The following is a 13,203-nucleotide window of genomic DNA, read 5'->3' as shown; positions in this document are numbered from 1 at the left end:
CTAATTTTATCTTTCATAATTTTTTGAACCATTCATGTAACATGCTCATTGCATCCACATGCTGTTTATTAACTATAAAAAACCTAATTCCATGAAGTATGATTGATTTTACTATTAAAGCTCAATATGTAATCAATTAAGAGAGAGTCGGCTTAGATAATTTGAGCATATTTGATAAAATTTGATTACAACCTTAGTTAGAAAAAAATATTCAAGATGAATTTTTGTAATCTCAAACAATTATTTGAGGTTGAGAATTACGATTAGCATAGAATTTTAACGTTGTTGAGTTCCAGCATAATTGGAGAGAAACAAACAGGGCGGCTAATTATCTTTCAAAGATGGGATTAACTGTTGATTCAGTCGTGCAGTGATCCTCAATTTTTTATCTCAAACGAATTGAACTTAATTATGAATTACGATTGTAATACTTTATTTACTTGTTTGTAAGATCTTCCATTTTTACCAATAAAAGGGTGGGGTTTCATTCAACCCATCTTACCAATCAAAAAAAAAAAAATTATGAAAGGCTGAGCATCAAAAAAGTACATAATTGACGATTTATCCACAAAATATGATCATTTACAAGTTTATTATAGCAGGGTATTTATAATAAAAAAATTTGACAAAAGAAAGATAGAAAATTACCATTTATAACAAAATAAGTTGATTACCAAAATGGTGTTTTAACCGTTTTGGTAAAATATTTGAAAAACCAAACTCAGATGAAAGAAGAAAGGAAACGTGGCGTGCATGTGAAATAATCGGCGTTTATAACCCTCGCCACACTCCAAAGAAGCTGTCCACTCGTTCCTCCACAATCATTCGAGAAGTGACGTCAGCATGTCATCACCTTCACCCGGCAAACTCGCGGGAGATCCAACTAACGCGACAATTCCACGTGTCACCATCACAACGGTCGAAACTCAATAAAACAATGCACCCAATCACATATATATTAATACACACTAAGCCAAATACACCTTCTTCCAAGGCTTTATTATCTCCAAAGCTATTTCTCTTTTTTTCTTCATCTAAGAAAGCTCTCTTAAGTTTCAACCACTAAAAGACTAACAAAGCAACCCAAAAGATCAAGAAGGGGTGAATTTCTTGTCCGAATATTTGAGTTCTTGCCGGAATCTTCATGGAAGTTAGTCGGAAAATGACGAACATGCTCGGTGCCGAGCGGGACAAGTATAATTTGAACTTCGAAGAGACAGAATTACGTCTAGGATTGCCCGGTGGCGGCGGAGGAGGAACTGAAGGCGAGACGGGGAAGAATTCAGGGAAAAGAGGCTTTTCTGAGACAATTGATTTGAAACTTAACCTTCCGTCGAAGGAATCTGAGATGGTTCCAAGTGATAAGGTGAAGAATTTGCCTAAGGAGAAGAATCTTCTTCCTGCTAATGATCCGGCGAAGCCGCCCGCTTCTAAGTAAGTTTTTTTTTTTTTTTTTTTCTTTTTAATTTATTTTAGAACTTAAATGTTCTTGGGTTTTGAAGAAATTTGGTTAAAATTGTGCAATTTTTTTTTTTTTTTTTCTCATTTTTGTTTGGTTGGTGCAAGTTTATGTGGTGAGGAGTGAGGAAACCTTTTTGCATGATTTTTTAATATAAAATGTATATATTCTAGATTTTTTTTTTTTCTTAGATAATGATACTTGATTCAAGATATAAAGAAAAGGATCTTACCACATCAAAAACAGAAGAAGAGAAAAAGATAGTTTTCATGTTGAGATGAACAAGATTTAGAAAATTTAAAAGAAAAATTATTAATTGTAGTTATTATGTTCAAGTGTAAACGATTCGACTTCAAATTTAAATAATGCAACAAATTAGTCTTGGATTTCAAAACAATTCTTGAAGTAAATACTTGTATTTTATAAGAACAACACATCGAAAGATGATATATTTTTCGTAAATTATTAAATGATTTTAAGGGAAATATCTAAATTTAATTCTAAGCTTGACCAAAGTAGAGCAATAATATTGGAAAAAAATGGATTAACTACCATTTGCTTAGGAAAAAGAAAAGGAAAGAAGATAATCTTTGAGTCATTTAAGAGAACTTTAAAGGAAAAAAGTTCTCCTTTTATATATTTCACTTTACTTTATTAGTTTCAATTTTAGAAAAAAAAAATTGGTTTTGCTTTATCTTCTCTTACGTTTGCATCTTTGCTTTTGCTTTTGCTTTAGTGAAAGACACCTGGCCCTTCTATCAGAACTTAGATAGGGGCAATTTTGTAGATAAGTTGAAAAATGAGGGTAAATCATAATTAATAATTTTTATTCATTGAATTTCAGGGCACAGGTGGTGGGTTGGCCACCCGTCAGATCATTCCGCAAGAACATACTGTCAGTTCAGAAGAGTGCTACTGAAGATCATGAGAAGGTTAACAACAACGGTGCAGCAACAGCAGCACTTGTGAAGGTTAGCATGGATGGTGCACCTTACCTACGTAAGGTGGACCTAAAGATGTACAAGAGCTACCAAGAACTCTCTGACGCTTTAGGCAAAATGTTTAGCTCCTTCACCATTGGTAAGTAGTACATCACATACATAGATGTCTCAAGATCTTTAAAGTAATCAATCCATAATGATGATATTTGTTAAAGATACTCTAATGCTTAAGTTAAATTTATAAGTTATTCTTAATAAAAAGGATCGTGATAATCTGACTCTTTGTCATAGAATCTTAGATCCTTTGCTTCAAGACAAAGAAGTAAAAGACTTATGATTCTGTAACTGCCAGGTCAGGGAGAGTATGAGAGGTGTCTGAAAAAATAGCGTCAGATTATCTTTAGTCTAATAAAAATATCATAACATTTAAAACATGGAACTTACATCTTTTTATGGAACATAAGAGCTTTCGTACATGGTTTCTTGCCATTACGATCTTGTTTGATTTGCCAACCTTGGCCTAGAGCAATGGTGAGAACTATTCGTATAGTAGTTGGTTTGACAACTAGCTCATAAACATGCCATTAAATGCTAAGAAAACAACATTCTCGTGAAATTCCCTTAATAGTTCCCTTGATTCTAGGGAATCAACATCATCAATTTCCGCAAATCTTACTTTCAGTTATGCACTATCGTGTTACTTCCAATAGCGATGTTAGCATCGTCCCATCGAAATCTCATTGATAGGGATCTCTCTAAATGAGAAAAATTTCATCACATTGTGGACTCGTTAAGTCCTATTATCATTATGGTACTAGTTTTTCTTGATTACAAACTTCAGGAATGGGAGGCATTCAGACTCCCTTCCCATATTCAGTAACTCGAAAGTAAATCTCGAGGTGAAAAATGTACATCTATTAAATATTTCTTTTTTTACACATACAAAACAGACATAGATTTATAGATCTGCTATTAGCACCCCAACTTTTACTTATTACACCCTAATTTCTTGAATTATTTATCACACTTTAATAAAAGATTAAAACACACCATTCAAGCAAATATTGCAAAAGTTTGGTTCAAATTATCCTCAACATTACAAAGAATTGTAACAACTTCAACAATTGTTTAGAAGCAATTAAACTTTTAGCCACCTCCTTTGTCATTTGCAATTTTGAATTTTACTACAGAGAGATTGATAGAGTAACTGATTTCTTGGCTCGATTAGAGGAATTTTTATGTAATTGAGGATGAAGGTGTCATGCCTCAAGAGTTCATGAGAATCATTTTAGACAATGTAACAATTATATCGGTGGATGATTAATAAAAGGGAGGGGGATGTCCCCTAAAGCTCTAGCTTACCGATCAGAAGAAAAAGATCATAAATCTAACAAATAGAAATCTGAGCAAGAGAAAGAGAGAGAAAACGAGAGAGTTTCTATTGGCACCCCAATTTTTATTGTTTCTCAATCATTGACTTATTTTTTTTAATTGTAGTGTAATAAGTAAAAGTTGGGTGCCAATAGCAGTTATCTACATTTATCATCATCAATTCTATATATAGCCAAATATTTTGTTATTATCATATTTGTTTCATCACATATATAGTTGCTCTGATTAAATTTTTTTTTAATTAATTATTTATATATTTTTTTACTTAATTAGGTAACTGTGGATCACAAGGAATGAAGGATTTCATGAATGAGAGCAAGTTGATAGATCTTTTGAACAGTTCAGAATACGTGCCAACATATGAGGACAAAGATGGTGACTGGATGCTCGTTGGTGACGTCCCATGGGAGTAAGTCCTTCCTAATTTGTCAAAAATCCAAAAACCATGCAAGTCATGTAAAACTAATCTCAATTTAATTATAACATGTAATTTAAAATTTACTGAATTGGATGAAAATACGAGAACCCTAATAGAGTTAATATTGAAAATTACAATAATTAAAAATGGAAGAAACCCTATCTTTTGTAGTTTAGAAAATACATATCGATAATTTTCAGTACTATATCACAATATTGCTGATGATCTAATGTATCTTTTGCATCGTGTTACATTGAATCATATTTTAATTTCTAATCTCTCCATGCTTTGATTTGATCAATCAGGATGTTTGTTGATTCATGTAAGCGCCTGCGTATTATGAAAGGATCAGAAGCAATCGGACTCGGTAATACAAAATTATTAAACATGAAATATCTTTGTATTTAAAAAAATTAAATTAAATGTTGTAGAAAGATCTACGAAAAAAATATGTAGTATTTGAAATATATGTTATTTATATTCTTTTTCACTTTTTCTCAATTAATTTGATCTGAATTTGGAATTGCAGCACCAAGAGCTGTGGAGAAATGCAAGAACAGAAGCTGAAATTGTAACCATTATAGCCTGCTCATTCGATCGCGTGGCTTTGGAAAAGATGAATGTTAATGAAAGCGTGTTATATGGATCGAGTAGGGTGTCTGTCTGTATCAGTATGTCTGTATGTCTGTATCTGTATTGTGGTTTGTTATATAAATATGGAGAAAAAAAATGGGATATTTCTTATGGACAAGAAGCAATAACAGTTGTTTTCAAGACTTTACTATGTTTAGTTTGTTTCTTATTAATGGTTTGCTTAATAATCATCTCCTTGTGTTTGTTGTTATTGTTGTTGGTGATGTTGTTGCTGCAGTCACTACTGTTGTAGTTGTTATTATTATGTATCAGTTATAATGCTGTTTTTCCATATTATTTTTTTAGCATGCATGTTGTATTTCTTTATTTATTTAAAAAAAAATTATAAAAAAAGAAAAAAAAAAAAAGGGTATGGACCATGTAGCCATTAAAAAAGACAATGACCCAAGTGAAGAAGGGAGCAAGGCCATGTGCTGGTTGATGGAGGGGCATTAATTCATCCATTAATTTATTTTGTTTGTTTATAAATATGATTATTTTTTTAATATTTAATTATTTTAATGACTCTAGTTTCTTTAAGAAGATGGTCTTTGATGGGTTGGAACTTTATAATGTTCATGGTGGTTACTATCACTTGGGTTTGCATGTTATTTCTTTTATAATGGGCATGGTTATCTGGGGTTGTTGGATGGTGGTGTTGACCTTTTCTTTACTAGATATAGTATATAAATTCATCAATCCCAAAGATTATTGAAATATTTTTTTTTGAAAGTGAAGATAATTAATAATTTAAAGATTTGATTGATCAGTCAAGTTGAAACTCTACATCCCTCTTTCAGCCCTTTCATTCGTGGGCGATCTCGTAGCTTTTGGTATGTGAAGATCTATTGTTATGTGATCTATTTTATTTTCCCATTAATGAGGTAACATATGCTCGAGAGATAGTTGTCTATACGCTAATAAAGGATGAATGGATTCTCGAGAAGAGAAGAGCCATGGTGCCCCCCGCCACTGGATCGTTCAGATCTCACGAGTGAATAAAAAGTTAAATGTTTCTCTTTATAGGAATGAAATAACAATTTATTCTTATGAAGCATCCAGGAATAAGAAGATTTAATATATGGGTTAGAAGTTTCGAAATGGGCTAATTTTTTGTAAGGATGATCTCTCTATGGTGAGGAGATCATCCTCACAAAAAGATCAGCCCAATCTCAACCTTCTAACCCCAATTTATATATATATATTGAATAATTAGTTTATTCTAAAACTTCTAGTTCATATATTGAAAAATGTTTGACACATTGTTTGACTCACTTTAGGGTCTCCAAACGCTTTCCTATACATAGAGAGAGAGTCATGTTCAACAGCCAATGTTGGTAGCCAACATTTTATCCTATATGAGTTAGAAGTTTTGGAATGGACTGATTTTTTGTGAGGATTATATCTATGGTGAGGATATCATCTTTATAAAAAATCAGCCCATTCCGATATCTCTAATCCCATCAAAAATGATTTACAAATTAACAATAAAAATCAACGATCCATGATTCTTCAACTTGTAAACCACTAATTGGCATCTTGAAGCATGAACAGTTTTCAGACTAATGTTTGTCTTAGAACTGGTCAGAAAATCAAACAACAATAACTTGATGACCAAGTCAATTTGGGTTTGGTTGAATTTTGCAACCAATAATTAATTGGGAAGTCAACATTATCATCCATGGCCTTTCCCAAATATTGGGGTCAGCATTGGGATCTAAACAGGTTTCTCAATAATTGCTTCAACTTGACTTCCGTTTGTTGGTAATTATCAACCCAAAATAAACTAAAATGAATATTCACTGGTTGCTGAGTAAGCTCAATCAAAATAAAATAAACCGAACTTGGTATGGATTACATTGTTACATGGAACTATTAGATCTTTGTGTTCTATAAAAAGGCTCAGTTTGGCCGTTTGTGAGCTACCTCGATAAATTTGTGCCAATAAAATGACATAACTGATGTGATGTTAGTTGGCTATTACATTTAAATTGCCGATTCACATAAATACTAAGTTTCGCCAAAGCTAGTAATGTATGCGTCCTTAGTGACCTGATCCTTCTGTTAAGGGTACCGCTCATACTCTCAAATCTCGTTCTGATATGAGAATCCTCTCTCAAAATATTGAAACTCACTTACATAAAGAGTCTCATTTAACATATTATATTAAGTACTTTTTTATTTATTAAATAATTATTAGTCATGTTTGTCATAAAAAAAATATTTTAAGGAATTATTACTGAATATTACAATTGGAAACAACAATATTGTAATTACTTAAAAACATTAAAATATTACTGTAATTGTAGAATTATTTGAATCCTTCAAAATAGAAAGAGTTTCAACCATTAAAATATGTGTTAATTATTTAATTGATAATAATTATATTGATAAAGAATTATTTTGTTGTAACTAATTGGTGGTGGTGAGTAGTGTAGTAACAACAGTAATTAAATGGTCAAGCTATATAAATAGTACAAAAAAATACAAACAAACAATAGATGTAGGGCGGATGAAAATGTAACAACTATGGATCATGGTGGAATCATGCAAAGAATCTACTAGATTTATTGAAAATTATTAATTCTAAATTGTAAAAGATGTATATATATATTGCAAAAGAAATTAAAGTAGGTAGTGATGGATTAATTAAAGCAAATGAAGTATACAATAGTAAATTTGATATTTGAATATATTATATATAACTCACTACATAACGTTTTGGAGGTGTAGAAACTATGTGTTTTTGTGTTCCTACCCCCACTTTGCACTCTAGTCACTAAGTGCATACCCACTTAGATCAAGCAATTCAAGGTTAGGATAGTAGGAGACAATGGAAACCACAGATGCATCAGTGATTTCTGAACCGAGTACAAGAGAAAGCATTTGTAAACCCCTGAACAAAGGAAACAACCAAATATCACTTGTGAGTTTTTTTTTTGGTTGAGTCATGATGAATGCATGTGGTCCTGGTAGGCAGATGGGTACGTGGCTGATGTGACAAGGGCATAGAATCATAGATCGTTTTCATCGGGATACATAAGAAAAAGATGTGTAGCTCTATACCCTTGCCACATCATCCACGTGCCCAACCGCATATCAAGATAGCGTGCATTCATCATTTTTTTTTTTTTTTTTGATCCCACCATGAGAACGCATGAATGCAAGTATAATGTAAATCAAACACTAAGAAAAACAGAGAACAAATGCTGATCCTGGAAACAGAAAATGAAACTTCTACCAGTACTACTAATAGTAACAGTTAACAACAGTAAAAGATGTATCATAACACAACAGATATAAATCAAACAAACCATCAACTCAAGAACAAACAAGAAAAATAATTAGAAGCACAAATGCTTCAGACAGTAATAATAACTAATAAATCACATATCATGCCAAAAATAGATCAAACTCCAAAATTAACAGTTGAAAAGAACAACTAGGAAACACAAGTACAAATCAAACACCAATTTCTGATTTGACAATAACATAATAAATCAGACCAAATGGAGTAGAAGAATTAATGGAAAGGTAAAACATACACACAATCTTGTATCTTTCCAAACTAATGGCATGCCCCTAACCTTTTTGCCATCCTTAAATATTTTGGATGATTTAGAACCCACTCTCTTTGGTGGATATTTGAGATACCTCCACTATGTTTCACAAATTGCGGAAAACCTCCCTTTGACAGATCAAGATTGATAAATTACGAAGATTGAAAACAAAGAACACGAGCAATTTATGTGGTTCGACAAGATTTTCTACATCTACGGTCGGTGGTGATAATTCTTTATTGAAAAAACTATGAAAATACCATATAATTTTTAGGGTTCCTGAATTTAAAATATATATGGCATCTTAGGGCAAAACACCTATTTTCTAATTACAAAAATGTCTCCACACCCCAACTACAAGATGCACCCAAGAAACTCAAGTTTGGGCAAAACACCTATTGTGAAAAAATATGTCCCCATCTAGCCTTGATGCCCCCTCTCCCTCAATATTTTGGGTCATTTAGACACCCTGAACATTTTGGTGAATACTTGAGATACCCCTTTTGTTTTGAAACTAATGATGTACTTCCTTTGACCTTTTTCTTCACTTTTTTTTTTTAGTATTTTTGGTCTGTTATTTTTTTCTTCATATTTTTTAACTAACAAACAATAACCAAATACCCTCATTTTCAATATGCAACCAAAAAGCCTTAATTTTTTCTTCCTAAAATCTTTAAGATCTTCAAACTTTATGACAAATTAAGTTTAATATATTTAACCTCATCTTTAATCAATTGTTTTTAACCTTGCCTTAATCCTTGTAGAAAATTCTCAATTTTTGTATTCTTCAACTTTAAAAATCATATCTTGATCTTTCGTTAAAGTGGGGAAATAAATCCCTGTTTTATAAAACAAATTTTTTTTTTCCAACAATTTTACTATAACTAAAGCAGGAAAAGTATTTATTATTTTATAAAATAGGGAAAAAATTACTATTCATTTCACATTGTATCATATTAAAAAGAAAAAAATAGTTCCGAAAATGATAATTTAACATTTTTTTAATTTAAAATGAATAGTGTGTCATTTTGGTAATTCTCTCTAAATTACACAAAAACCCTTCTTAAAATGGAGTTGTTTAATAATTAACACTAAGGGGTATTTAGTAATATTAAACAGTTTATTTATTAAACTTTAATCCAAATCAGTAATTATTAACAGTTTTCCCAAGTAAAATAAATAATGCATTTTTATCTCTACTTTTCCATTAATTTTCCCCTGTTTTCAACTACAAATTTAACTTTGAGTTTTTTTTAAGGTCCAACATCGTTGGACATAACTGTCCAACAAACAAACGGATGAATTAGAAAGTCTATCTCGAAATTCTTTGGGAATCCATAGGAAATCTCATTTAATCTTTATCTTAAACCCTACGTATCTCAAACATTCTACAGAATTAGAAAGTTTATCGAAAAAAACAAACGGATGAGATATAAAGATAATCCTTTAATATCGCAAATCCTAGTTCTAATCGGAATCAGAATTAGAATTATCCTCCGATTGTGATTGTTGGATCACGTTTTCAAGTTTCAGATATAATCGCTTTTAGTGATTCTCATTTGTTATAAAATCAACAGACCTCTCATCACTAAACTCAGAGCTTGTAATTGATTTTCGATAGAAAACTTTGAAGAATTTTGAAGAAAGAGATGGAGATAGAAGAGGTTCGGAGTTGGAACTTTGAGAAGGAGATGTCTCGAATAGAAGAAATCGTATTGAGTTACCCTTATATTTCATTCGACACCGAGTTCCCAGGATTTTTACAAAATACTGATCGAGATTCATCTCAATTAGATCGATACGAGGATTTAAAGTTCAATGTGGATCAACTAAAGATAATCCAATTGGGTTTATCATTTTCAAACGAAAATGGGAATCATCCAATTTTAGGTGGAAAATCTGATCAGTAACATTTTTTTCTTCTCATGTTTGATTGTAATCAAAGTTAAATTTCTTTAATATAAGTGAATGTCAGTATTTTTTATTTTTTCTTTTTTCTTTTTTGAGTTTATGATATAGAACACTGGTTGTGGATTGTTGTAAATGGGTGGAAAAACAGTTTTGGAAGAAAAAAAAAATGAATTATTATTTACATGTATTATTCTATATTTTTACAGAAAAATCATTTTCTCTACTTAAACAATTTTTTTCTTTAATAAAAGCAGAAGGGTTTTTTTTTTTTTTTTTTTTTTTGAGTTCATGTTATAAAACAATGCTAGGGATTGTTAGTTGCAGAGATTTTTATGATTAAGATGTGTATTAAATATTAATCACTCCTAATTTTTGAGAAAAAAAAATATGTTATGTAAAAAATGATTTGCCAAGTAAATATTTTTTCATAATAATTTTTCCATCTTGGGTGGAAACTATTCTTTAATCCAAGTCCTAAGATAAAATAATTTTGTCATTTGTTGGAAAATCGTAAAAAAAAATAAAACTTGTAAGCTTGGGGCGGTGTCTCCGAGGATGCACAATTGGTGTTCAATCTCTTGGTGTTGTCAAATTTCTTATATCAGCTTATGGAAGGAACTTAAAAGAAAATTTCTTAGAAAACTTACCATTTTGGGGAAAAAAAAGTTGATTACCAAAAAGATCAAAAGCCATGTTGGTAAAGTTCGAAATACAAATTGGTACAATAATTATGATATTTTCAAATTTAGCCAACTTAAGGGTTGGTGTGTCCGAGAAATAGCATTTAGTCTTTAACTTGAGGGTCACAAATGACTCAGGTTTCAATCTCTGTTCCTGTAGTCAAATTTCTCATATAAGGGTAAATAATAGGAATTAAGAGAAAATTAGAAAAATTACCATTTTGGAAAAAATAAGTAATTTTAGTAAATATTTTGACAACCAGGTTGGTTCAATAATCTTGGTGAAAATCACAGATTGAAGACATTTCCAGAATTAAAAATGGTGCTTTATTGAAAATAGAGAGGAGGTCATATGGTGAAGGCTACAAGTCATTCAGTCACAAAATGGTTTCCTAATCTAATAACAAATTCAGTCATTTATGTTCTTGATTCAATTCTGTTTTCGTAATTAGAAAAACAAACTCATCTCGTAGATAGGTTGGAATAAATTTAATTTAAACGTGTCTAGAAAAATTTTATGTGGCCTAAAACATACACAAGTTTTAATTATAATTAGAGATATTTACGAAAAAGTGATCAACTTTTGACAAATTTACGATTCTGGCCCACTGTTCATATTAATTACCAAAACATGAAAGATAACAAATTCAGAGGTTTTTAAAGTGACTATTTCACAGGTTTGCAATGGCAATTTCACTTTAAACCTGCGAAATAATCACTTCATTCTGAATTTTTTAACAAAAACATGATTATTCATGTTTTGGTAATTAAAATGAAAAGTAGCCGGAATTGTAAATAACTCATTTTCAGCTTACGGTACCCTAAAATTAATGGAATCCATATCTACAGTATAATATAGGATCCCAATATCAAAATTGATGGGTTAGCAATTATTATATTATGACGCAAACATGTGGCATCTGCCTAATGGGTAGTAAGCTAGTACTCTCTATATTTATGTGTGACAACTATTTCGATGAAGCTTCAATGAAAATGACGATGAGGTGAGAGAAATATATTACATTATAAAAAAGTGTAATAATTACAATTACAAAGGAAACTATTTCACATCTGAAAAGATATGTGATGTCTCAGCATTACACGCAGATATACATATGATGCTTTTATAAAGTCTGATATCATTAGATAATGCGTTGTGTTACAAATAAATTACTATACAGTACAAAGGTAATACAAATCGTTACAAAGATGTTTTTCCATTTTTCAATTACATCTTCTTTTTCAATCCTCTTCATCTTCGTATCTATGTTTTCAATAATCTTCTAAAAAAATTTCTGAGTTTAAAATCTTCTTCTTCAACTAGTCTAATGAAAATTTTAGCGAAAAGGTGAGAGAAATATATTATATTATGAAAAAGTGTAATAATTACACTTGCAAAGGACAATAATACTAGGTTTAGCGTCAGATCAGGGTAAAAGACATTTTGGGTATGAAAAAATATTTTTTGATGATGTGGCAACTTTTGAGGGTAAACTCAAAATTTAGAAGAGATGAGGCCTAAACTCACAAGTTAGGAGCTTGAATCACTAAAAATCCTAATTTTGTGTGTAGATAAACCTCTCATCAAGTTTTAGTATTGCAGGACTCACTTTATTTCATTTACTTTTCACTCCTTCTAATTTTATTATATTTTATCTTTTTCCCTTTTTAACCTACTTTTACCCTTTCAACCCCCCGTCAAGTTATATATTTCCTTTACATTTCACCCCCTATAGCTTTTTTATATTTTCATTTTTACCCCTTTAATCTATTTTATTATTTTCATATTTTACTCATTTAACCTTAAAAAATTTCAATGATACTCCTACAACTTTATTTTTTACATTTTTACCTCCTTAACCCCGAGGGAAGATGTCTGTATCATAGGCATAAGTGGACTCTAGTAAGAATATATATATTTGTTTTATACAGACCTTCAACCGATAGACGAATTGAATTGATCGATTCTACATTTTCTTTACTCAAAAATCGAATCGCAACTTGTTCCAAATTGAATCAAACCAGTCTAAAGCTATTGATTTGGTTTGGTTCTCAGTTTGAACTAGATCAAGTTGCACCCATAGTATAAATAACGAGAAATAATGATAATAAAGTATGCAATATGAATCTCTCTTTTGATAAAATTTTGAAACTTGGGATTGTTTTGATTCTTTTTAGTGAGAAATCTAAAAAGAAATTACTTATTTCG

At 30.8% G+C, this 13,203-nt stretch overlaps 1 protein-coding gene across 1 annotated transcript; it reads left to right on the top strand.

The window, feature by feature from the left end:
• Positions 1–979: 979 nt before the first annotated feature.
• On the top strand, positions 980–5,054 carry LOC147395659 (auxin-responsive protein IAA16-like). Its single transcript, XM_086451101.1, has 5 exons — positions 980–1,434; positions 2,304–2,539; positions 4,066–4,201; positions 4,516–4,577; positions 4,740–5,054. The coding sequence occupies exons 1-5, from the start codon at positions 1,145–1,147 to the stop codon at positions 4,775–4,777; spliced, it is 762 nt and encodes a 253-aa protein (XP_086307227.1). The 5' UTR covers positions 980–1,144; the 3' UTR covers positions 4,778–5,054.
• The last annotated feature ends 8,149 nt before the right edge of the window (positions 5,055–13,203 follow it).

This window comes from Akebia trifoliata, chromosome 8, assembly GCF_017979445.1.
Source record: "Akebia trifoliata isolate Shusen 1 chromosome 8, ASM1797944v1, whole genome shotgun sequence".
NCBI classification, from domain to species: domain Eukaryota; kingdom Viridiplantae; phylum Streptophyta; class Magnoliopsida; order Ranunculales; family Lardizabalaceae; genus Akebia; species Akebia trifoliata.
This window is presented reverse-complemented; position numbering and strand designations above follow the sequence as displayed.